Here is a 27,798-nt window from a genome sequence, read left to right on the forward strand (position 1 = left end):
AAAAGCTATGTGAACATTTATGTTTAATACCCAAATCTGTGAAGTCTGCAAAAGGGGAACTCTTCTTTAGAATTAATTTAATTATAGGCAGAGAAATTCAATTTTAGGCAGTAGCTTTGTACTCTACAGAATAAGAAATTCATAATGTGATCACACTGAAGTTCCTTTAGAAATGTTCTTCCATTTGACATTTAAAATGCTTTTTATATCAATGAATGCCATTTTGGAAAGAAATGACATTTTCTGCTGTGTATCTATAGAACTTGTTAAAAAGCAAATACATGTTAAAAAGCATGTTTGAATTTCCAGGATGTTGTCAATTCAAGCTGGTTAACACCTTTCTTTGCTTATTTCTTAATGGAATATAAATCTCCCATAGGAAGAGAACTAGTTATGATCATTTTTAGTGTTTTTGGCCAGGTTATGGTTGCAGAAGATATTTGTATTTCAGCCACTTAAAGCAATCACTTACTGCCTCAATGCATTTTGTAAGTTGCTTCTGTAAAGACATATTTTGAGGATATTCTTAGAGTACATCAAATTCTATCGGCTAGAGGGAATCATTACGTGCAAAGAAGGGAGGAATGAAAGAGACTGGTTCTAAATTTCTGATTTTAAAAGACAGTTTAGAAGCATGAACTTTTTTTGATACTTTAATCGTTCCAGTTGGAGTTATTTAAGACTTAAACTTCTCAGCATATATTCATCCCTAAGTGATCTACAAACACTCTTGAACTGCTTTTAGTGCATTTTGCTAATTTCATGTTCTTGGTATTGATAATTATACCTAAAATATGATATTTCATACGCTTAATTTTACAGCAGAGTTTGAAGAATTTGCAAGATTTATTAAGAGCAATGAACTTTGCTTGAAGAACTTGTAGACTAATCACACATTAACATTAATTCATAAAAAAAATTCAAGTTCATAGGACAGTGCAGATGGTGGGAAGGGGGGCAGGATTTATAGCATCCTGCAAAGCCTGAATGTGGGAATGTGAACATTAAAAGAAAATCTGAATAATTCAGACAACAGTTTATTATTTATTATCTGAATAAAGAAAATGTAGTCAAACTCTCCCTACTTGTAGTGAAGAATGCCCGAATCATTACTGTCTTTCTAAGCCAATTGTCTCCTTATATTTTTAACATCTTAACTATGGTTAGAAGATAAAACATTACATTAATGAGGTTCACATTTTGCATCTATAACCCTGCAGTAACCAACCGTAGCACTCTTTGATTCCCACTGTCACAGACACACACACACACAGCTGGGAACATCTCCTTATTTAAAATCCAGGGACATCATCATTATCATTAACATCCATCCATCTTCTATCATCCATCCACCTCCATCCATTTTTCCATTCATTTATCTAGACAGTGTCTCCGGGGCAGAGGAAGACAAGATAATGGTTAAGAGTTAGTATAGAAAGATAGAGTGAGATCGCTTCAATTCAAGGACAGCTGAAATGGACCACTGCATCTAGATGCTAGCACTAAATGAGAACTAGCCCAGGTGATTATGCTGCTTATTACTTTGTTGAAAATGACAGATTTGGGTATACATGAAGTCATTTCCATGGGAAAATAAGCAATTCTGTAGCAACTTTAAAAGTACTTAATACATAGGAAGAGAGCTTCCTGCTTTTAATTAAGTTCAAATAATAAGGAAATAATTTTGAAGTACAATGACCTGTGCGTTTGTGGTTCCTGCAATATTGGAAATGTAGTGACTGAGTAGCAAGAGCTCTTGGTTGATGCTGCTGAGCAATGTTTCATGATGTGGCTACAAATGCCATATTGCTACCTGGTGATGGCACCCCTTATGAATTGGGCTCTGAGCTAATCCTGAGCTGGGTTTCCCTCGGTCATTCCTTGCCCCCTCTTCTCTCAGTTTCAGGAAAGCAGAGCTAGGTCACTGACCCTAGCTCAAAGACTTCTGTACCATCTGGTTTCTGGGTAGGTTTGGTCAACGTAAGCACTGGCAGGCGGGGGTTGGAAAAAGTGGGGGCTATTTCTTTTCCTCTCCGTGGGCTTCAAGTCACTGTCCTGGCAACAATTCTCTCTTCTCTGTGTCTCCAGCTCCCACTGGATTAGGTACTCCAGGCTTCCAGCTTTCCCCAGATAAAATGGATTCTGGTAATACCACTTCCTGCTTTTATCTCTTTAGGCTAGGGGCAGGAATGGTGCCTGCCCTTCCTAATCTTTGGGTAATCTGTTTTGTTTGGCCTCTTGGCCTTCCTCTATATGAGTAACACATTCCCTGCATTAAAGTCCCTTTCTTGTAAATAGTTTGAACCGTTATAAACTACTGATGTTTGACTCTTTTGACCTATAAAAATGGCAACCTCATGCCTGAAGTAGTTTCTGTTTCTTTCTGGTTGGATTCTGACTGCTATGAGTCAAGTAAGGAAGGGATGCTCCCCACCAAAAAGGGACTTTAAAATGCTGGCCTTGGCAGAGAGGATGCAGTGAGCAGAGCAGAGAGGCCCAGGACACAGGACTGCGATGAGTGAGGAGGCATTGGGCAACAGAATCATCTGGCCAATCCAGGAATGGGCACAGGGAGCCAGCATTTTCCAGGTGGGACCAGATCAGAGATTATAATCTTAAATAGACTGGTGGAGTCATTAGGGAAGAGAAAATAGAAAGCTGATTCTAGAACCCTACTGAAAAGTATTTATATTTCAATAAATGCATGGAAAAATTAATACATTTCTCATCCAAAATAATGCTTGATTGATTTACAACAGATTCTTTTATCAGCCTTATAAATGCCCCTGTTTATATTGTTTATGTCATTATCTGGGCTCTTTCAACCCTACCACTCTGTTTTCTGGCCCCAGGATGCTAGACAAAGCTTGGAGAGCAATTCTGCTTGTAGAAAGAACATGGTTTTAGCAAGGCTTAGTTCTGTGTGTGCTGAGCCTACTGGATCCTGAGGCAAAAGGAAAAATGGGCAGCCCTGCACACATTGATCACAATATCCTCCCAGATTTTAACCACCTAGACAAAGTTAATAAAAGGACTACAACCCAAAAGCATATGTGAAGCCCCATGTTGTTCCCATCCATTTACAGCTATGTCAACCCTTAAAAGTTTGCCTGAAGGGGTAGACAAGGGCAACACGGGCAGGAACAGTGGTGGACTAGAAATGACTGTTCATTTAATACAATGATGCAAGGTTGTAAAATAAACAACAGCTTATCTTCATTTAAAATTTTGATATTTTAGTGTGCCTGGGTGGCTCAGTCAGTTAAGCGTATGACTTCAGCTCAGGTCATGATCCCACAGATAGTGGGTTCGAGCCCCATGTAGGGCTCTGTGCTGATAGCTCAGAGCCTGGAGACTTCTTCAGATTCTGTGTCTCCCTCTCTGTCTCCCCCTCCTCTATTTGCTCTCTCTCTCTCTCTCAAAAGATAAGCACTTAAGAAAATTTTAAAACATTGTTGATATTTTGTTCATCATGACTTTTTGCATTTATTTGGTTTTGGAAATTTTACATTTAAATATGACTACCAAGTTTTTTTGTTCCCTTTGAAATTTTGTGCATGAGGCTAGTGTCTTACTCACTGTACCCTAGACCAGCTCTGCTTGGGTTCTACACATTACACATGTACAGAGGGGGAGTTGAGATTACGTTGACAGGAAGAAGAAAGAGAAAAAATCAGGTGAGTCTTGCAGGAATTTATGAGAGGGGATTCTGAAGAGTCCTGATATTCCAGTATAGGCTGGAGGTCTCAATAATTACTACAATAAAGTCTGAGGAAAAAACTAGGTCCATCAAATCCTTGTAAAATGGGCTTTGAATTGGTGGTGAGGCCACTGAAAATACAGATAGAGATGGGAGTCTACATAAGGATATTTTATTGTAGGTCACAGGTTTGCCAAGAAAATTCAAAATTGGAAAAGTGGCCTCAGAGTACAAGAGAATGACACTGGTAATACAACTTGTTATTACCAAGCAAAATAATGAGGGCTGAAAGATACCCTTACAGGCATGTTGCTACAAACTGTATATCATGTCACACAAAATCTCTTGGCCAGCCTGTGCTTTGTTTTTTTGTTTTTAATTCTTTTAATGTTTGTTTATTTCTGAAAGAGAGAGAGAGAGAGAGAGAGAGAGAGAGAGAGAGAGATCAGGGGAGGGGCAGACAGAGAGGGAGACATAGAATCCAAAGCAGGCTTCAAGCTCTCAGCTGTCAGCACAGAGCCCAACACGGGGCTCCAACTCATGAAATTTGAGATCATGACCTGAGCCGAAGTCGGATGCCCAACCCACTGAGTCACCGAGGTGCCCCAAGACTGTGGTTCATAAGAGGAAGCAAACAGTTCCAGCAGTGAAGAGAGAAAGTGAGACTTCCTGAGGAGAAATGAATTGAGAAATTCATTTGTCTGTGTGTGAAGGCTGCAAACTGGAAAACGAAAACAAAACAAACAAAACAAGCCTACAAACCTCCAAAACCTCAGATGACTCTCCTGAAAACAAGAGTTTCATATCTTTTGTATATGATGAAGCAATGGATTACATTGCTCCAGAAATGAGGCTTTTCATGTATAATTAAGTCTCAGCAAAGTCTTTTCAAAATCATTTTTTCTTTTTCTTTTTTTAGCTAGGAATTCAGGGCACTCATCCATGAGTCATGCCAGGTAGAGATTCCATTTTCCATAATGAATATTAAGGCAGTTAGGGCCTAGATATTGCAATACTCCTGTTTTTCTATGGTTATGCTTAACTTCCCTTTGCCAAGGAAGAAAAACGCTCATTGGGAGAGGTGTTGGGTGAAAAGGTTTGCCTGAATGAAATACAGCTGGGCCTTCAGCAAGGGTCTCCCACCCGTCTTCCCCGCTCTGATATCCCCCCGGAAGATGGGTAGGGTCACCTTTCTGTACTTCAGTCTAACATTAAAATCTTGCCTTAATTTTTTTACTCTCACTTCCATGGGCAGTCATTCCAAATACTCACCCGCTTAGGGCAAAGCTGGAATCATGAGTAAAGTTCATAAGAAAGTTAGCAAATTACAGGTGCACAGTGCAGGGGTCACTGTGTCTATGTCCAATTTACAAGATGAATCTGCTTCCTTGAGTCAGTTCTGCTTTTGTCTTTTCCCTGAACTAGGAGATGCTCTGTCCCACTGCTGATCCTCGATCAAGCATTACTCTCTTGATTGCATTCTCCCAGGGAAATCTTCCAGCAGCAAGCCGTCCTCCCCTCCAGGAGGGCCCTGCATTACCAGTACTGGTGTTTCACCCTTCCTTCCCAGCACCTCCCACTGCTGTTTTACTTCCAAGGTCATTCTTCTTATTCAGCATCTCTTTTGCTGCCCTCCAGGTCCCATGGTTAAAACAAGTATTCCCAACAATTAAAAGGCCCTTTTAGCTATTTCAGTTGTATTCTTTCTTTCTTTTTTAATGTTCACTTATTTAGTTTGAGAGAGAGCAAGTGAACAGGGGAGGTGCAGAGAGAAAGAGAGAAAGAGAATCCCAAGCAGGCTCTGCGCTGTCAGCACAGAGCCCCATGTGGGACTTGAACACAGGCACCGTGAGATCATGACCTGAGTCGAAGCCAAGAGACGCTAAACTGACTGAGCCACCCAGGCGCTCCTCAGTTGTATACTTTCTATTTCATTTTCCTTCTCCTAGGCTTCCTCTTCCTCTCCACTGCCCAGTCCTTGCAGCTGTAATACCTCTTGCTCTGCGCCTTGAATACTGTAAAACATTATAGGTACTGTAACCATTTCTTTCTAAGCGTAACATTCAAAATATGCTTAAACAAAAAGTGGTACACATCATTTGCTTAGTACCCTTGAGTCACTCTGGCTTTCAAAGTTGAAGAAATTTCCCAAAAGATCATTAAAAAAATATCACAAATGTACCACTAGAAGACCAGATGAAAATTATGGCAAACTCTCATGTAGAGACTCTAATCAATAGGAAATGTGTCATCATACACAATGAAGGTCTGGATGGAGATTCTAGAGAGATAAATTTTCCTACACTCTAAACATATGCTCGTTCAAAACAAACAAACAGATAGATAAATACAAATATATGTATTTATTTCTCTTTCTGCAAATGCTTTTTAATTTGTTCCATTTCTATAAATAAAGTTTGGTAAGTTTTGTACATGCTGACTTTGGATGATACGTAGTAAGCATTTTATTAAAATCTTGTGGATTAGCACTTGTTTCAACATTCCAAATAGCAGAAATCTCATATGCATGCTCTGGCAAGGATTCTACTAACCTGACAATACAAAGAACTTGCCAACTAGCAATGGAGAGTTGTTATTTTTCTACCTTGATCATTGCCAAGCAACAAAAATAGAGGTAGGAGAAACTGAAAATCCTCTTATATTTTGGTTTACTCAGTGGTCAAAAGATGTTCTTTTTTTTTTTCTCTCCTGAGAGGAATAGGATCTATTTAAAGATCAGGGGCCCATTTTCCTGACATTTGCATTTTTAACATCAGATGCAAAGGAGGATGGGACCTGCCACTTTGAATAGAACTGCATGACAAGTGCAAAAGTTTGCTCAGTTGCCTGTGTAGACTCCCCTTGTATAAACTGACCACGGCACCTAACTTGTAATCTACTGACACCTTTAGAAATTCAGTTTCATATACATATTTTTTTAATTTTTAAGTTTGTTTATTTATTTTGAGAGAGAGAGAACAAGTGAGGGAGGTGCAGAGAAAGAGGGAGAGAGACAGAATCCCAAGCAGGCTCCTTGCTGATGGCACAGGGCCCGATGTGGGGCTCGAACTCATGAACTGTGAGATCATGACCCGAGCCAAAACCAAGAGTGGGAAGTTCAACTGACTGAGCCACCCAGGTGCCTCTGCAGTTTCATCTTCTTAAAACTGAAAACCTACAAGAGACTATTCATGGGAGTTTCTATCCGTGTCCTCCAATCCCCTTACAAATGTCATTCCTATTTCTACTTGAAGATTGCTAGAGATGTCATTTTCCTTCAGTGCAAGAGTTGCTTCTTTTATTAAAGTGCTGATTATTTGGTAAAACTGTGATTCTCCACAATTGAATCCAAGGTGACATTCCTTCCCCATAGTCTCAAAAGTGGCTTTGTCTGCTCCTGGTTACTCTCTGGCCTCAAATTATTTCCATGACTGGTGCCTCATATTCTCTGTAAAGGCAGAAAAAAGAGGCGCAGCATCACTCGCCCCCCCCCCCCAAGTTCTATCACCTTACATGAGTCCAGATAAAGGTGTATGAGACAGAGATCCTCGTAGCTATGAATGCATCATAGCCCAGTAAGTTGGGAAGGGATACATGGTGGAAATGGGTGACTGTGGAATTGGTTAGATGCCACTCTGCCCATCTAGCCTTGTCACCCTGTACCTCTTCTGTCATGGCTTTCTTCTGGACAGCTTTCCCTTTAGTCTCATTCCATTGCGAGGTGTGTATTTCTTGCCCCTTTTTCTTCTACCATAGGCTCCTTTCAATTATACAAAAACTGAGTACCTATTATCACTACTGACATACATCTTTTCCATTATTATTAAGGGCATTCCATCAGGCAACCTGTTTTCCCCTTGTACCAGGTGAATTGTCCAAATTATGACCTGATTCTACCTGTTCTAGTTCTGGCTTTGCAATTTTTTTTTTTTTGGCAGGTCTAATGTATGAAGCACCCTCTGTTTTTTAACCTACTATGCAGAGCTCATTCAAAACATACTGTGATGGTTAATTTTATGCATCAAGCTGGCTGAGCATAGTAAACAGATATTTGGTCAAACATTATTCTAGATGTTTCCATGAAGGTATTTTTTAGATGAAATTAACATTTCAACCAGTAGACTCTGGGTAAAGCAGACTTCCCTCTCTATTGTGTGCAGGCTTCACCCAACCAGTTCAAGGCCTTAATTAAAAATAACCAAAAGACTGGGGCGCCTGGGTGGCTCAGTCAGTTAAGCATCTGACTTCGGCTCAGGTCATGATCTTGAGGTCCGTGAGTTAGAGCCCCGCGTTGGGCTCTGTGCTGACACTTCAGAGCCTGGAGCCTGCTTCAGATTCTCTCTTTGCCCCTTCCCCGCTCATGCTCTGTCTCTATTTCTCTCTCTCAAAAATAAATAAACAAAAACATTTAAAAAAATAACCAAAAGACAAAAAAATCTGTCCTTCCCAGAGGAAATGGAAATTCTGCAAGCTTACTTCTTCCCTGGGTCTAGCCTGCCTATCTATCTGGCAGACTTAGACTTGTCAGCCTCCATAACTGCATAAGTCGATTCCTTAAAATAAATCTCAATCTCTGTCTGTCTCTTTCTATGTCTCTCTCTCTCTCTCTCCTTCTCTGCGCGCGCACACACACACACACACACACACACACACACCATATTGGTTCTATTTCTCTGGAGAACCCTGACTAATACCGTAGTGAACATTTAACTTACCTGTATGTAAGGTTCAATTTAGCTCTGTGTAAAATTCTACTCACTTAAGTGGAGGCTTCCTAATACATACTAGAAAACTCCTTTTCTCTGACTTGTATTGATTTTTCAAAGAGAGAAAGAGAGGAAGGGAAGGAGAGGGAAGAAAGAGACACAGAGAGACACATACAGAGAATATATTATCCTTATGTTCTATTAGGCTTTTAATTCTAAGGTGGGGAGAAATTTGGTATCTCATGTATAACATGGATGACCACGGAGGTGTTCAACCCTGTGATGATCCAGACCCTTTAATCCATCCTTCTCCTCTGCCCATCAGTATCTAAAGTAGTCCCTGGTTTATGTTATGCTATGTTATGTTGTTATGTTATGTTATGTTATGTTATGTTAAAACTTTATTTTATTTTTAAACTTTATTTCAGTTTTTAAAATAAAATCTTTCGTATCTCTTCTTTCTTCCCCTCTACCATGGCCCTGAAGCTTTACATCAGATATGGGACAAAATCCCTCACTACTTTTCATCCACCAAGCTATGGCCAGACTAACTTTCCTAAGCCCCATTTTCATCATTCTCCTTTATTTCCTGAAAACTCAGAAGAAACTTTTTTCTGACTTTTAAGGCCCTGCTTGTCTGTATCCTTTACGTATACATTTCTCTATATCATACTACAACCTTTGCATTTTTTCCCATGAAACTTAATCTACTTGGAGGGTCATCTCCCTTTTCTTTGGCAAAGTCTTATGCTCCCTTTGGGACCCATGTACAGCTCTGTGTGTGCCTTCTTTAATGCCTCTGCTTCTCACTGATTTTCTTCTCCTGTGACCTAAGACAGTTATATTCAAAAGCTTCGTCCAGAAAAACATTTTAAGTAGTCTTTATATGTTATACATAAAATCTTACACTGTTCCTATTTCATATATGAAGGTCTTGAATAAAGAAAATAATGGAGGGGCACCTGGATGATTCAGTGGGTTGAGCTACTAACTCTGGCTGGGGTCATGATCTCGCAGTTCATGAGTTTGAACCCCACATAGGGCTCACTGCTGTCAGGCTGTCAGTGCAGAGCCTGCTTCGGATCCTCTGTGCCCCTCTCTCTCTGCCCCTCCCACTCTGTGCGCTCGCTCTCTCTCTCTCTCTCTCTCTCTCTCTCCCTCAAAAAATAAATAAAACATTAAAAACAAAAATAAAATATGAAAATAATGGAAAGTGCACTGTCATCTAGTGTGAACTTAATCTTTTTCAGAACTATTCTCTCTGCTTGAACAACCCTGCTGAAGTCCTGGCCCTGTTGTAATTAAGAGTTGTCCAACAAGAAATTTTAATTTACCCCTAAATCTAGGTCTTGGAAACATTGCAGACATATGTGGCTGTGTGTCCTTATCCTAATGATAGCGTTGTGTTATTGATGGTGATGTATTTCCTAAAATATTTTCCCCATGCATTGTCACCTTAATCTTTCTTCTTTTTGCCTTACTTTCCTTTCTGAAAACTTTCTCTATTGTCCACATGTAATGATGGAGTGATATGTTTTTAAGTTAAGATTTCTGTTAAAGTTGCTACAGTGGGTTAGTTTTCAAATTCATTTCAGGGCTTATTCATGCAGAGACATTCTCCTAGTCATTAGAGAGAGCTCTTTTCCACTGAGGGATGATCCAGGGACCAGAGCTCACCACGTTTGTTCTCATTGTTTCAGGGCCACCAAGTGTGAAAGGAAACAGAAGCAAGACAGCGTCCAGATCATCTGTGAAGGGGCCGCAGTGCTCGGTGGTGTGGGGCACACTTCTTGCTGAGCCAAGAGCTGCTGGTTTTCTGGCACCGGTGCGGTGCTGCCATTTCAGCTACACTGAGTGAAATACAAATACAACTGCAGTGTGCGAGTGGCCACTCCAAGAAATGAGAAGGGGCAAGGCAGATGCTATACCAAAAGTGAAAAATATGACAGATACCAAAAACTGAAAGTAAACAAACAAAAACCATGGGGTTGTTAAAATGGAAACTTTAAACATTTTTTTCAATGTTTATTTTTGAGAGAGAGAGAGAGAGAGAGAGACAGAGTGTGAGTAGGGAAGGGACAGAGAGAGAGGGAGACACAGAATTCAAACCATCTCCAGGCTCTGAGCTGTCAGCACAGAACCCACAAACCGCGAGATCATGACCTGGGCTGAAGTCGGACGCCCAACCGACTGAGCCACCCAGGCGCCCGTAAAATGGAACCTTTAAAGGGGGATCAAGTCCACATAGATGCTACTAGCTCTATAGATTTAAAGTAATCTGGAGGGCACCTGGGTGGCTCAGTCGGTTGAGTGTCTGACTTTGGCTCAGGTCATGATCTTGTGGTTCGTGGGTTCCAGCCCCAGGTCGGGCTCTGTGCTGACAGCTCAGGGCCTGGAGCTGGCTTCAGATTCTGTGTCTCCCTCTCTCTCTACCCATCCCTCATGCTCTCTCTCTCTCAAAAGTAAATAAACATTAAAAAAAATAAAGTAATCTTGGAAATAGTTTCCTAAAGCAGGTCAAAAAGAAAATTCCTGAGTCCCTATGAATCATTATATTTACTTATTTATGCAGCATAGTTTCCTATATTTATTGGTCTCTCATTTTCTCTGTAAAATACTGGACAGAGTAATCAAAAGCATTGCCAATAATGGCTACTTATCAATCTTCCTCTTTATGTAAATGTAAGCCAACAAAAATGGATGGGAGTGATAAAAGTGACCACGTCAAGGATCTGACAACCAGCAAAGGCTGGCTTCTGCAAGCATGTGCTCGCTACTTGCATGACCATAAAGTGGTGACAGGAAGGAAATATTTGGACACCTGAGAGTTCACTAGCCTAGTACAGTCACTCCGGACACATACATAACCACTTCCCACTGAGAAACCTGTAACAGACACTGCTCATTAATCAGGTCAGGCTTTCTTGCTCAACCTATTCATGGCATCAGAATTCTTCATAATGATTTTACCTCTTAAATACCACTCAGTCAATTCACTTTTGTTCATCTCCCCTTCTATCACCCAAGTCCAAGCTATCAACATTTCTAGCCCAGGTTGTTAAGACTCTTCTAATTGATTGCTTGGATTTCCCCACCTCCAGCCAATTTTCCATAATGCTGTAAGATCTATTTAAACTCAGATTTGATGTATCATTCCTTTTCTTACAACCCTTTAATGATTATAAACAGGGCTTATAAAGCTCTGCGTTTCTAGAGCCTCATGTTTTCTAACTCTCTCCAACTCCTTGTGCTCTAGCTACATTGGCTTGGCTTTCCTTCAATTTGCCATGCTACTTCCAGCTTCCCCTACTCCCCTCAGCCCAAAACACTCTTCACCAGGCCTCCCCAATTTTTGTTTTTGTCTTCTTGTTATTCAGATCTCAGTTTAAATATTATTTCCTTAGGAAAATCAGTTGACTGTAGAATTGATAATAATAATAAATATACATATACATATAATTCATAAATTGTGCATCCTTTTTTTTTTAGTTTATTTATTTTGAAAGACAGAGAGAGAGAATGCATGCAGCATGAGTGGGGGAAGGGCAGAGAGAGAGGGAGAGAGAGAGAATTCCAAGCAGTCTCCTCGATGTCAGCACACAGACCTTGACATGGGGCTCGATCTCATGAATGATGAGATCATGACCGGAGCCAAAATCAAGAGTTGGACACTTAAACAACTGAGCCACCCAGGTGCCCCTACACAGTGTTTTTTGTATCAGCCAAATTTTGTAATAAACTTTTGTGTGCATATATATCCCTGATCCCCCTTTTTAGGATCAATTATTAAAAATTTACCAACACACATTTGATGAGCTCCAGTGGTCACAGGGCTAATTGTATTGGTTTCCTTCCCTTTCTTGTTTTAGTTCCCTGTTCCTTTACTGGGATCCTCGTTTCCTGGGATCATCTCCAAAACACCTCTTTATAATCAAATCCTCATCTCAGGATCTGTTTTGTGGGGGACCCAAACCATGACAGTCATGGAGTGTATGCGTTATCTACCATTTTATCCCCTGTACCTAACAAGCATGACATAAATACTTGTTGAATGAATAAAATAAGCACGACATCCCAGAGAGCCACTACTAACCAGGTGAACTTGTTGAAGTCTTTTCACTCTGGCAAACTGGCACATGGAGTCGGCTTGGGTCTGTGGCCTACAGTACCCCTGCAATTCATCTGTGATGGGCTAGTCTCTCATCTAAAGATATGTAGGGAATCTATATGGGGCCCTTGGAAAAGAAAAATCAATGTGTACCAGTGCCAAATGAGGTAAAACCAGACAGTGAACTTAAGTGATATGAAGGAAAAAGAGAGCTCCCCTGAGGAAGGAGGAAAGAAGAAGAAGTGGCGGCAGGAAGGTGAGATGAAGTTGCTGAGAGTTACTGAACACTGCTTGGAACCTAGCATCCTCTGAATATGTGAGCGAGTGTGTTCAAGTGACGACTGTGAGGGTGGAAGGAAGGGAAAGATGAAATTTCTTTTTTAAAAAAGAATGTTTTACTTATTTTTAAGAGAGAGAAAGAGGTGGGGCAGGGCAGAGAGAGAGGATCAGAAGTGGGCTCTGCACTGACAGCAGTGAGCCTGATGCGGGGCTTGAACTCGTGAACCAAACTCACGAATCATGAGATCACGACCCGAGCCAAGGTCTGACACTCAACCGACTGAGGTCCCAGGAGCCCCGAAAGAGGCAATTTCTAATGGCAACTGCTTCTGCCTGCTCCTGTTTTTGCAGGATTGGCAGAATTTAAAACATGCGGTCTCAGTTGAGGCAAATGATAGAAAGAGATTAAACAGATTACTATTCTGCATAAAACAGTAGGATCATAATTTGAGGAAGGAGTTGGGAAGAGCCTGGAAAAGGAATAGTCCATGAGGGATGTTTTGAGAGAGTAGAGCGCTGACCAGTGTGGTGCAGCAGGGGAGTAATACAAAATCCTTAGAAGGCAGAAAGTCAGAACACAAATTTTCTTGGAAATTGCCGAAATTTGGGGCAGGGCACTGAATTTCCCAAACTTAAGTTTTGTAGGGCAGTACTATGTCACCTGACATCTAGGTTAAATCTAGAATGACTGGATTTGAGAGCTGGAAGGACTTCAGTTCACTGTTGATCTTTCCTCCAGCATTGTGAAGATTACATCTACGGACAAAGTGTAATTGCAAGCCTTTGCTGAACAGCGATTCTGTCCTTCCTTCAGATGGTATGTTCCTCTTGGATCCTTCTGAACAATTTTTATCAGCAGTGTATTCCTATTACGGAAGCTTACTGTTTGATCCTCAATTTAGACGTACAAGAAAGAAAAGGAAAAAAATATTGACCACAGTGGTTTAAAGTTCAGCTGAGTTTTTCTTAGAAATCTTTCCAAGTCTTAACCATTATCCTTTCATCCTAAAGTGAAGAGATTTAAATAACATTTTTGCCAGGCCTTCATGATTAAGAGTTAGGATATGAAAAGTTTTTGGCTGGCAGAGTGGCTGATTACATATTTCTTTCACTTCATACCTACACGTTAATCTTTGTGATAGTTAATACATCGTACATGGTGGAGCTGATTAAAGTTCTTCAGCCCTCTTATTTTGATAAAAGTATTTACCTGTGAGGAATATCACTTTACATCACCTTACATGTAAGGTTGTTTTGAGCTATGAGGACTGACACAGAGTGGGGCATATCTTTAGTCTCAGTTTACAATCTGAGACTAAAAATAGTGATAGATAGGTTCATTAAGTTCAACAACAATAACAAATAGTTATGAAACCTCAGTCATATGCCAGACACTGTGTTAAGTGCGGTTAGAGGCAGGATTTTTTAAAAAGTTTATTCATTTATTTTGAGAGAGAGAGAGAGAGAGAGAGAAAGAACAAGCAGGGGAGGAGCAGAGAGAGAGGGAATGAGAGAGAATCCCAAGCAGGCTCCACACTGTCAGCGTGGAGCCTGATACAAGGCTTGAACTCAGGAACCATGAGATCATGACCTGAGTCAAATCAAGAGTCAGTAGCGCAACCAACTGAGCCCCCCAGATGCCCCAGGATATTTTTTTTGAACATGTTGTTTCATTTCAGGAATTCAGTCTTGGGGGGATACCAGACATGCATATATATATAATTTCAATACTGAGTGGTAAATGTTTGATGGCACTATATATACTTTTTCGTTATGGAATCAGGGAACAGATGGTAAATATGAGTCTTTTCAGAGAGCAGTTGGGAAAGCTTCACAGAGGAGGTGGCATGTTAGCTGGAACTTAAAGCATGAGTAGGAGATCATCAGGCTAAAAGAATGGAAAGGAATTATAGGCATGAGAGAAAAGAATTTGTGCAAAGTCACAAAAGCATAAACATGGAGGATGTATTTTGGCAGTGGTGGGTAGTGTGAACAGAATAGACAGCAGACTACTGTTTCTGGATCACTGAATTGGCTCTCTCAGAAATTCTTAGTAGGTAGGGCAAAAAGGGAAATAATCAAATTATTCCTATCAACTCTGACTTCCCTGAAGGTATTATGATACACAAATTCATTCATTTATTCCTTCAGTCACTCAACATGTATTAATCGCTTGCCTAGTATGTGCCAAGCATCTGGCTGGACACTGATGATATTGCAAAAAGTAGAGACAGACTGAATCCTTAACCTCGTGGAATGTTAGCAGCTGTGTTCTCTGTTGAGTTCAGTTTAGCTCATCCCACTGACTCCTGTCAAAGGAGTCAAATGCTGTGTGAGATTAAGAAAATTTAGAAATGCGTGGTTATTTTCATGTATTACATAGATGGGATGTGACAGCCAATTTTATGTATCAACTTGACTGGGCCACTGGGTGCCCAGATATTTGGTTAAACATTATTCTGGGTATGTTTGTGAGGGCATTGCTGGATGCAGTTAACATTTGAATATGTAGATGGAGTAGAGGAGATTGCCCTCCCTAATATGGGCCTCTTCTAATCAGTTGGAGGTCTGACTACGGACAAAAGGCTAAGTGAGAGAGAATTTTCTCTCTTTGCTGGACTGAGCTGAGGCCCTGGTTTTCCTGCCTTTGGACTTCAGCTCAGACTGGAGCTCATGCTATTGGCTCTCCTGGGTCTCCAGCTTGCTGGAGTGTATACCTTGGGACTTCTTAGCCTCCATAACCACATGAGCCAATTCCTGATATTAATCAGATATAGATATTGATATAAACCTATTGATTCTATTTCTCTGGAGAACCCAGACTAATACAGTGGAATAAAAGACAAAACAACATCCAGTAGCAGAATAGCTCTGCCTGAAGTCTGCTTCTTCACCATTTAAAATATCGCAATTTATTAAGAGATCTGGCTTACAACTTAAATGGAATGTCCAGCAAATGAAAATAGTGTAACTTGGAAGACAGAACACTGAGGAGATAGACCACATGATGATTCTAATGAGTGAAAAGAAAAATGTATTGCTGCCTACACACATCTAAAACAAATAAAACCACACCAAACCACAAAACTGTTGATAAAACTGGGGTGTCTGGGTGGCTCAGTTGGTTAAGCATCTGACTCCTGGTTTCAGCTCAGGTCATGATCTCACGGTTTTGTGGGCTTGAGCCCTGCACTGCACTCTACACTGACATTGCAGAGCCTGTTTGGGATTCTCTCTCTCTCTTTGTCCCTCCCCTGCTGGCACTCTCTCTCTCTCAAAAAATAAGTAAACTTAAAAAAAGTTGATAAACTTTGTTTTAAATGTTTAATTTTTGAGAAAGAGAGAGCACAGTGGGGGAGGGGCAGAGAGAGAGAGAGAGGGAGACACAGAATCTGAAGCAGGCTCCAGGCTCCAAGCTGTCAGCACAGAGCCGGATGCAGGGCTTGAACCCACGAACTGTGAGATCAGAACCTGAGACAAAGTCAGACACTTAACTGACTGAGCCACCCAGGTGTCCTAATAAAATTTTTGGGTGAATGCATGTTATGAAGAAGATAAGATGCTGGGCTTCTCTGATACTTTATACTCTCATTTTTTTGAAATAGGAGTGATCTTAACAATTAATTGGCTCTGTAAGAAAAAATGGCTTAGGATCAACTACCCTAAAAAATGTTAATAATGAGAGATCTCAGAAATTTATACAAGATAACAATTCATTTAGTGTTCTAGAGGCATATTTTGCAAGTACTTTATCTCAAGGGATTAACTACTAAACCAAACTGCTTAAACTGAGAGATTTCTATGAGTGTTTTATTGAGATTTTAATGGCTTGGTGGGCGTTTGGTGACACTAACCTTAAAAATTTTCCAGGCTAAAATTATCTCAGTAATACCATGGTGCAGAACTTTGGAGTCCTAGTTGTCATTTTACTATGCATGGGAGAGACTCAGAACTGTCTTATGAGGGAGGGAAGCTTTGGTCTTGTCTAGAGTGCTCATCCCCCCCTCCCCATTTCCATGTAAGTGAAATGCCTTTTTATCAGGATACTTCTTAGTTAGAATCTTCATTTTTCACTAAGACATGGCATTTCTCTTCCCAGCTGAGCTGATTATGAAAGCATTGGGTCTGCCTTTAATTGGCAACAAGAATATTTGCACTTTAAGCCTATGTCAGCAAATACAGTGCTTCTCGGTCAATACTAATCAAAAGCTGAGTTATGAAATATAATTTTTATTTATGGAACATTGACTAAAAGTTATGCAGCACATTCGTTCCTCTAGATACTCTAAAATCATTCCTTGAATTAAGGCAGACAATCAGCACCTCGCCCCTCATAGAACTGCTATAATGAACTGGGCTTTGGAATTCATTATGCATCTCCAGTGAAGGAAGTGCTAAGAAACTCAGAGGCAAATTCATGAGCTACCCAAAGCAAACTTAAAGAACTTTATACTGTTTATTTTGTATACAATTCTCCCTACAGAATCATCTGGTGTTTTTTTTTTTAATTATTGAGGTTAAAAAAACATAAAATTTTGGGGGCACCTAGGTGGCTCAGTCGGTTCAGGGTCCAACTTCAGCTCAGGTCATGATCTCACCATCTGTGACTTCAAAGTCCTGCTTTGGGCTCTGTGCTGACAGCTCAGAGCCTGGATCCTGCTTCTGATTCTGTCTCCTTCTCTCTGCCCCTCCCCCACTCATACTCTGTCTCTCAAAAATGAATGTTAGGGGTGCCTGGGTGGCACAGTCAGTTGGGCATGCCGACTTCAGCACAAATCATGATCTCATGGTTTGTGAGTCTGAGCTCTGTGTCGGGCTCTGTGCTGACAGCTCAGAGCCTGGAGCCTACTTCGGATTCTGTGTCTCCCTCTCTCTGTGCCCCTCCCCCACTCACACTCTGTCTCTCTGTCTCTCTCTCTCTCAAAAATAAAGATTAAAAAAAAACGAATGTTAAGAAAAAGAAAGAAAGAAAACAAAATTTTAAAGTGAACAATTCAGTAATCATGAATTCATAAATTCACAATGCTGTACAAAACACCACCTCTATCTAGTTCCAAAATTGTTTTATTACTCCAAAAGAGTTTTTTGACTTTTTTTTTTTTTTTTTTGCCTGGGTGGCTCAGTTGGTTAAGCATCTGGTTCTTGATTTTGGCTCAGGTCATGATCTCGGGGGTTCATGAGATCGAGCCTCGTGTCTGGCTCTGTGCTGACAGCACAGAGTCTGCTTGGGATTCTCTCTCTCCCAATCTCTCTCTGCCCTTCCCCCACGTGTAAAAAAGTCTAATAATAAGCCCCAGTGCAGGAAGTTGAGGAGGAGGAATCAGGAAATATGAGAAGAACCAAGAAATCATTTTGTGGAAGCCAAATGAAGAAGGAGTTTCAAGAAGGGAGTGGTCAACAGAAGCCCTTGCCAGAAATATCATGTAAAATAAAGATGGAAATGAGGCTGCTAAATTGATTAATTAGGAAGCCACCAGTGATTTTTGTGGAAGTTGTGTCCTTGTAGTGTGCGGTTAGAGGTGAAACTGGTGAAACTAAAAAACAACTGGCAGCATAGTGACAGAGACAGAAAAGAAGCTGTGGTCGGAAGGCAAAGCAAATTTGAGGGAATATTTTTTTTTAATGAGGGTTACTTAAGCTAAACATAATTTAGTAGGTGGAGGAAACCTGACAGATAGTCTTGGCTTTGCAACCAGCTACAGCATGACCTTGAGCAAAGCACCTCACATTTCTAGTTTTGATTTTCTTACCCATGAAGCACAGTGGCTGAACTAGATTATATCTAAGATTCCTTCCTGCTTTAGTGTTCTAAAGGATAATCGTGAGTGGAAGGAATATATAAATATAATGAAAACAGTAAAGCAATTTTGAAAGTACAATAACTACACATCATATAGTGTCATTTTTATTAATCTACCTGAAATGCTGATCTTTAATAAGGTTTTATGATATCATACTGAAAGAAAGGAACCCAGTGAGCATTTACTATCACAAACAAAAATGTTTGTTTTGTCTTATACAATCAACTGTTAAATAATTTGAAAGCCATAATAGTGGTTGATGTGGATTGTAGTTGATTATAAATGGCCTTAAGGTTTTTGAAATTTCTCCCATCAAGAGATAAGGTCTATGTTCCCTCCCCCTGAATTGAGATAAGCTCTATGTCTGTCCAGCCATTACAATGGGAGGCAGTGACACTGATTCTGAGTAGGGAAGAGAGTGAAGGCTTCTACCTTCTGCCTCTTGCCATATTAACTCTTTGAACCCATGCTGCCAAGCTTTAAGGATGTCCAAGCAGCCCTGTTGAAGAGTCCTACATAGAAAAGAAATGAGCCCCACTCCACCCCCTACCAACCAGCCAACAGCCGTGGTTGACTACTGATTTGCCAGCTATGTGAGTGAACAAACTTGGACAAAGATGTTCAATACCCATTAGCTTGAGATACGCTAGTTGACACAACATGGAGCATGGAAAAGCTGTTCTCACTGATCCCTGCCCACATTTCAGATTTATGGGCAAAATAAATTATTGCTGTTTTAAGCCACAAACTTTGGGGATGGTTTATAATGCAGCAATAAATAATTGGATCATGCAGTTAACATTTATTCACTGGTAATCACGTAAGCCAAATATAATCTGTATGGGTGGTTCTTCTTCCATGCCATATATGTATTTGTGAAAACCCTTGTATTTCACAAAATTGCGTACTAATTGACATAGAGTTTATGAGGAAAATAGGATTGAGGTTGATCACTCAAAACCTGTAGAATTTTGAAAAGAGAGTCCTAACTAAAACAGTAACAATCGTATTTAAAAAACATCAGCCATAGCACAGTAATTTGACATCTGCTATAGACACATTTTTCCAGATAACTTTCCTCTGGCAAGGGAAATAAAAGCAAAATGAAACTATTGGGACTATACCGAAATAAAAAGCTTTTGCACAATGAAGGAAACCATCAACCAAACAAAAAGGCAGCCTTCCAAATGGAGAAGATATTTGCAAATGATATATCTGATAGGGGGTTAATATCTAACATATATAAGACTTATACAACTCAACAAAAAAACCCCCAAATAATCCAATTAAAAAATGGGCAGAGGACTTGAATAGACATTTTTGCAAAGAAACATACATATGGCTAATAGACACATGAAAAGTTACTCAATATCACTACTCATCAGGGAAATGCAAATTAAAAGCACCATGAGGTATCACTTGACTACCATTCAGGATGGCTAAAATAAAAAACATGAGCATTAACAAGTGTTGGCAAGGAGGTGGAGAAAAAGGAACCCTCATGCTCTTTTGGTGGGAATGCAAACTTATTCAGCCATGTGGAAAACAGTATAAAGTTTCCTCAAAAAATTAAAGATAAAATTACCATATGATCCAGTAATTACACTATTGGGTATTTACCCAAAGAAAATGAAAACACTAATTTGAAAAGATATATGTGCCCCCATGTTTATTGCAGCATTATTTATAATAGCCAAGATATGGAAACAACCCAAGTGTCCCTGGATAGATGAATGTATAAAGAAGATGTGATATATACACACACACACACACACACATTATATATATACGTATATACATATATATATATATATAATGGAATATTACTTAGTCATAAAAAAGAATGAAATCTTGCCATTTGCAATAACATAGATGGATCTAGAGGGTATAATGTTAAGTTAAATAAATAAGAATAAGACAAATACCATATGATTTAGTTTGTATGTGGAATATAAGAAACAACAAATGAACAAAGGAAAAAGGAGACTAACAAAAAAACCACACTCTTAAGCGCAGAGAAAAAATTGTAGGTTGCCAGATGGTAGGTGCCTGGGGGGTCGGTGAAATAGATAACTCAGATAAAGAGTATGCATATATTATTGAGCACTGAGAAATGTATAGAATTGTGGAATCATACTGTACACCTGAAACTAACATAACACTGTGTGTTAATTATAGTTGAATAAAAAAATGTTTTAAAGAATGGAAAAAATTTAAAAATATAAACCATAACAAATCTTTACTGTAATTTGCATTAGAATCATAGTGCCTCCTCATCAGCCTTATAACCTGGGGTTCATGTTTCCTTAAAGACGTTTTTACCTACAGTTTCAACATACAGCTGTATAAACTGGAAAGCATAGGAGTTCTTAAAGGCACTAAATCAACTCCTTCTTGCACTAAATAAGACTCTGCTACAGAATTTTCATTTTTTTTTCTTAAGGTCTTCATAAATTGCTAAAAATTTCTCTTCAACTGTGATAAAGCTTAATTCTATTGTCTCAAAAATAAACATTTTTAGAAGTTCAAAAGTGAACCAAGAGGATTTCCATGTTTACTGACATTCTTACTTATCAATTACACATGAGCTAACTGGCATGAAAGAAACCACACAGAAGAACAGATGGTATGAATGGTCAGGCTGTAAGTGGTGAACAGAGGACATATATCGATTGTAAAAGCCCAATCCTCTGTTGCCATAGTCCCTTGTTGTGGACTTTCGTCTTAGGATCTACCTTGTCCTGATGGACTTTTAGTTTTGAAGCCTCATAGAGATGGCTATTCTGTGTGGGTAGCATTTGGTATGGCTTTGATTTCAGTTTCTTTCACCAGATCCATCAGGGAAGGGGTGTCAGTGCTCTGTGCGGGCCCAGGGCCTAGAGCTAAGGGAAGGACACTGGCAGAAGAGGTTAAATGGACTGCTTTTCTGCTGGAAATGCTGGTGTGAGGAAACCTTGTCCTGGGTCAAGGATGACTTAGTCACTGGTCTTGGAGGGAGTGTCATAGATGGTTTCCTCAAAGAGGAGGTCGTCAGCTAACATAGACTTTGTGGTAAAAAAAAAAAAAACTCACCAGGAGTACTGTGTCCTGTTTTGTCCACTGTCTCAAGCCTGGATTGATCAAGAGGAAGTTCTGGACTCAAAGTAGCATCCTAAAGAATGAATTTAGAAAGACAGATGTTAAGAAGTGACATTTCCCTGTATGTGGGAAGGGTTACACTCTATTTTTTTCCTTCATTTAAATATAAGCAAATCATGTTATAGTTGATTGGAATCTACGACGGATTTTGATATAGGATGTAATACAGAAATTTGTCCTGAAAGGAAAACATGCATTGATACAGTGGTAAAATATGATCAACTGCCTTCTTGACTAACTGAATCTGCCTAGGTAGGGTTAACTAAAAACTGAAATATGATGAATTGCCAATCATGTTTGAATTTATGAATTCCTTCATTTAAAGAGGGAATAGAGCCTAGTTAGCACTTTCACTTATCAATATCCCAGCTTTTGGCATAAGTTAAATGGATATAGCTTTAAATGAAATATAAAAATTATTGCAGAATTTATTATTTTTACTTTTGAAGACATTATACTTATAAAATCCTCACAGATAAATAAAGGTAAGACCTTAAGATTTAAGAACAAACTTATAAAGTAAACCTATGCTTGTATTTATTTCTCAAAGTCAAAATTAAATTATATATTCTGCTTTAAGTATTCTTTTCAGTTCATGAACATGTGTTTGTTTTATCAAAACAGCAAGTCCTGACACTAATTGAAACAAAGATCTAACTATGGTGAAGAGAATTTTGAATTTTAGGGTATTTGAAAAGTAAGTTGTATCCTATTAACACAGAAAATATAAATGGCAACCAAGTACTGCCTGTAAAAAACAGAAAAAAAATATAATTAGCATTGCAAAGAAGATTTTGTTCTGTTCAGTCCTTAAGTGGATTTTTTTTTCTTATGGAAAGCTTCGTTCCTATTTGAAAAATGAAAGAACAATAAGCTCACTTACCTTTGTGATATCGGCAAGGAGTGTGGGCAGCACTGACTGGAAGTCGGGATCGGAGCCTGGCAATGACCCCAACAATTCTGCAGGTGAAAAATCACAAGGTTTGAGTATTTCTTTCTTTTTCTTTTTTTCTTTTGTGGTTGGGGCACTAAAACAGTCAGGGTTGAAAATGTGGCAATAATCAGTTTTTAAGGAGTGGTGTAGCAAATCATTTAGAAATCAGCATCACATACACTAAGAGTCACTGATATGAGTAATAAATTGAAAGACAAATGTGGGGGTACATCTTACATGTATATGTGATAAGAACAGTTATTAAAGTAGGCTTTTAGGATGTTTAGCTTTACTGTATAGATTTGGATTAAGCAGGCAGGTTGATTGGCTAGGCCAGTGAGGATGAAGATACAACTAAGCTAACAAAGAAAGAAATAGCTAGAATAAATGCTGGAACCAAGGGCCATTTGCAGATTCTACTTCTACCTTGAAGCCCGATTCTCAGAACATCTCAGAAGTTTGAACAGAGATAAACCAGAGTACCAAATGGTCTCTGAGATGAGTCTGAAGCTCACCTTTTCTTGCCTAGGAGATTCCCTTGCCCTGCATGTTGTGCCAAGAGACCTTTTGATGTTTTCCAGTGTTGAGTTTGACTGCCTAAACCAGAGAAATAGAACTGGCAGAGAATGCCAGTTTCATGCCATGTCATACTAAAATGGCATTTCTAGGGTCCATCTATTATGCCAAGAGTGCTGGGCTTAGTGAAGAGTTCTAGGCTCCTGGGTTCCTTCAGCTACCCTCTGAGAATCCTGAGTGTGCCTGATGATCTTGTTGACTTTCTTAGATCCACTCTTCTCTTCTCTCCCTGCTACTCTCTGCCCTAGGATGTTGACTTATATGGACTATATCAATGGTTTTTTGCTCTCTGGCTTTGGGATGGCTTAGACTATGAGGCAAACCCTTAATGCCTAGAGGTAGTAATGGGGCCTTGCTACTTTTGGCTCCAGGGAACTGTCCTATTCCTTTGTGTATTAGGAAAGACTTTATAAATAGTCCCTTTATCAAACTCTCCTCATGTCATCCTATTCTATTCTAATAATGTGCCATCCATTTCCTTCTGGGACTCAACCAATTTACTGGGTGAGGGAATCTGGGTTGTGCCAATGGAACAGAACTGTCCGTGGGTGCTTCTTTCCAACTGGACTCCATTGGATGACTGTAGTTGAACTACTGAACTGAAACTCTGGGCTTCTCCTGGACCTATTCTTGATGTGAAGTAGCACTAAAGGCTCATCCAATGAGTCACAGGTTGGAGTGAGGAAAGAGAAGTGATACCATATGTGATGTGCCTGTAACACAAATGATTGACTCTATAAGGCCCAAGTTAAAATGACAGTGACCCTGAGACATTCTACACCTCCTAGTGTCTCTGTCAAAATGAGGATAAATCCAGAACTATGAAATCACCAACTGACCATCAATGAACTGAATTGTTTCCACATCCAAGGATTTGTCTTCCTCTAGTGCTCTGCTGATTAGCTTTTTGAGGTCTGAAGCTGTGAGATAGATTTCTGGTTGCTTGTCTTCCTCCATCATTCCATGAGGGACTCCTTCTCTCTCAATTTTGTTGGAATCAAAAGACAGGAGGTTACTCGCAGGGCTTTTTGCATCTGCAATGTCTCTCTTAAAGATGGCCAAAAGTCGCATCTCTGTGGAGCTTGAACTGTAGACAGCAGAGGACACATTCAACTCAAACCCATTGTTACATGCCTTATAAAGACAGTCACTGTGTTTCTACAAAGATTCAAGACAGCTTCATCATCTTTGCTGATGGGCTCTTAAAGAATATCTCACTTCAAAGCTAGTTTAAGTGTTTATTAGAAATTTGAAATGTGGAAGAAGAATTGACCTATATTTTAGTCCTTAGAACGCCAGGCTGAAGAGGGGCTACTAACTGCATCAAGTGATCATGGATTTTTATTCCTTCTGAAAAAGTGTTAATTGTCAAGAGTTGTTATTACTGACCAGTAGTTTTGGTGGTGTTACAAGTAAAGTCATGCAGTGCCAATCAGCAGGAAGGATGAATTGTCCTTTTTTCTATAACCTTCTTCAGGAAGGTCTATGAAATAGCAATACAGGACATAGAAATGGGACAATAGTATGTACACATTGTACCAAGTCAAAGCTTCAATTTTCAGGTTATTTCTCTTCTGCTTCTTTCAAGAAGTATTTTTTAATTAAAAAACAAAATTCTAAATTAACATAATCTTTTTCCTCAAGCTGCTTTTAAGATAACATCTTGGAAGAAAGGTGTGAAAAAAGAGAAAGGGAAGTACTATACGATTAACTATATTTATTATCATATTTATTGATTTAATGCCTTTTTGCATATAGAAATGAAATGGGATTCTCTGTAGCTTTGTCCTCCATGATCAGGTTTTACCTTTCAATTTATGCCATAAATCCACACAAAGGGATGCAAGAGTGTTTCAAAGGCCACAGGAACTGATAATGTTTACTCTTGGGAATTCTTTGGGTCACACAATCCGTCAGAATCTACAGTTCATTATTTCACTAGTCAATTATAGGAGCCAAAGCTGGATTCTTATTACTGAGCTCTCCACGGTATTGTGGGCTCTGTCCCAGTTCAAACTGACCTTGGAACCAAGGAGCAAATTAGTTTCTCTCCTTTATTCCAGACTTAGGTTGGCTGCTTATACAAGTGTGCATTCAGACAGACAATTTCCCATCACAAATGACATTTAAGAAACTGTTAAAACACATTTGCCTCAGAGAAAGGCATTTTTATGTTTTTCTAATTAGATTTTGAATTTTACAGGATACACTTTCACTGATCAAGTCATTGTTCACGTACTTATCTCATACAGTAATTTTGGCTTAAGAGTTTTTTTAGTATGAAATAATTGCTTAATTAATTAATTAATTATTTTTTTTTAACATGGTTAAATTTTAACATCATCAAAGACATAAATCCAGCAATAGATCCAGATTTTATGGGATCTCAAGCTCATACAAATAAGTGTCTGTCTTCAAGAAAAACAATATAGCACATGGAGATAAAATTAAATACAGAAATGAATCTGTTTAAAGTAGAGAAGAAATTAAGAAACAATAAACATGTCTAAAAGCAGACACATAACTCAAGCATCACAAAATTCTGAATATATACATATTTCATTAGATATACCTCTGTAGAACTTTTTTTCTATTATTGTTTACAGCAATTAGTCTCATTTAAATAAGACACCAATAAAAAGCCATGGGCTTATCCCAGACTTTGTATGTAAAAATTACTTATAAAAGATCAGTATGTAAATCTGTGGGAGAAAAGGCACTATATTTCAAAATATTAGAAAAGTCCAAATTACCCATCTTTTCCTTTCTTTGGTCTTCATTTCACCAGGAGCAATGGGAACATGCAAGGAAGAAAGACTTTTTATGAAATTTATTAAGATATTCAATGAATCATTTCATATATCGGGGGAGGGGAGAGAGAGAGAGGGAGAGAGATTTCTTTCTATTGTGTTCCATGTTTGCCCAGGAATGTGTTGAAGGAAACACATTAAACTGCCATCAGAATTTGGATGGAATTGTGAGAGCCACATAAATCTCAGGAAGTAAACACCATTATATGATGTTTCTGATTAGGATTTCAGCCTTAGTTCATAGGCTGTATGTACTTTTGGTCTTCTTTGTAAACTCTTTGATTTCTTCATATTCTTCCCAAAGAGGCTGCAAATATATCCAATGCATCTTACATTTTGGGTAGTGCTGGTGCCAGGAAGTTTTTTTGGAAAGTATTTTATAAATGGATTTCTCACCCTGTGAATAACATTAAATGATTTATTTAATCCTGAAGGTAATTTATCTGAGACTGGACACTGGAACTGGTGTTTTGTTGACTGATTGTTTTTCAAATTGTTTTAATCAGTAAGCCTTGAGGGAGTGGTACAATTCATCATGGAACAGGTTGCAAGAAAAATAAACACCTGTTTACTGAGTGGGTGGTCTGTACCAGCCAGTTTATATGCATCCTCATTTAATCTTTTTCAACAACACAATCCCCATTTTACAGAACAAGGAACACACACAGAAAGGGAAAGTTGGAAGGTGGCAGAGCTGAGATTCAAACCCTATCCTGCTTGATTTCAAGTCTGGGCGCACTGGCCATACCACTGCCTACTCATCAAACTTTGGTCATCAAACTGACAAATATATTTAGGACTCCTCTGGACGTATATATGAATTTAGTTTAGAAGCTATATTCAGTTTTCTCATTTTACCTTTCAGGTGAAATTTGTTGACAAAGACATGCTCTACATATGAAGGGATTTGTGTTACTGCTCTTTCTGCCTGGGGTATGAATTCATTGAACTTTTGTCCCTTGGTAAAATGACTGAAAGAGACTTTGCTATGATTTCCCTTCTGTGCAAGCAGAGGAGGATCCATGACTCTCTAACTAGGGCTGCTCTGTGGGGCCTGCCTCTTGCTTCCTTTCAGCAGTGGCTTGTAGTTTGGAGAAGTAGGGCTCCCTGGGCCAAGCACCTAGTTCTGCTCATTTTTTTTAAAAACAAATTGCATTGAAATGTAATTGTCACAAAACAAAGTGCACATGTTGATGGTGTACAATTTGGTAAGTTTGATATTATACACCTGTGAAACCATTACCACAATCAAATTAATTCCTCCCAAAGGTTTACTCATGCCCCTCTGAAATCCTTCCCTCCATCTTTTCTGCCTCACCCTCCCCAAGCAACTACTGATCTGTTTTGTCATTATAGATTAGTTTGCATGTTCTAGAGTCACACAGAAATGGAATCATAATATATTTATTTTTCTCTGTATCCTTTCACTCAACATACTTATTCTGAGATGAAACCATATTGTTGTATATTCTAATAGTTGCTTCCTCTTTTGAGTAGTAGTCTGTGGTAATAATATTCCACAATTTGTGTATCTATTGCTCTGTTCATGGATATTTGGGTTATTTCCTACTGTTGCTAATACAAATAAAGTTGCTGTGGACAACTGTGAACTAGCCTTTGAAAGATTCTACCCTCTGACTAGATTAAATGGTTGTTAATAGTTTTCCATATTGCTTTATTTTATTTTTTTTTTTTCTTCTTTTTCTTTTTTTTTTTTTTTTTTTAAACGTTTATTTATTTTTGGGA

At 39.1% G+C, this 27,798-nt stretch overlaps 1 protein-coding gene across 3 annotated transcripts in view; it reads right to left on the reverse strand.

The window, feature by feature from the left end:
• Positions 1–27,798, reverse strand: part of IMPG1 (interphotoreceptor matrix proteoglycan 1) — a 132,905-nt gene that overhangs the window by 48,756 nt on the left and 56,351 nt on the right. For all 3 annotated transcript variants that reach the window (XM_040473994.1, XM_040473993.1, XM_040473992.1), the window contains 4 exons: positions 25,996–26,016; positions 24,082–24,329; positions 22,616–22,692; positions 21,667–21,745 (listed from right to left, as the gene is read on the reverse strand). In XM_040473994.1, the coding sequence (XP_040329928.1) occupies positions 21,667–21,745; positions 22,616–22,692; positions 24,082–24,329; positions 25,996–26,016 (425 nt within the window). The remainder of the gene's footprint in view (positions 1–21,666; positions 21,746–22,615; positions 22,693–24,081; positions 24,330–25,995; positions 26,017–27,798) is intronic.

Source organism: Herpailurus yagouaroundi, unplaced genomic scaffold, assembly GCF_014898765.1.
Source record: "Herpailurus yagouaroundi ecotype Mexico unplaced genomic scaffold, PumYag 139, whole genome shotgun sequence".
NCBI classification, from domain to species: Eukaryota; Metazoa; Chordata; class Mammalia; order Carnivora; family Felidae; genus Herpailurus; species Herpailurus yagouaroundi.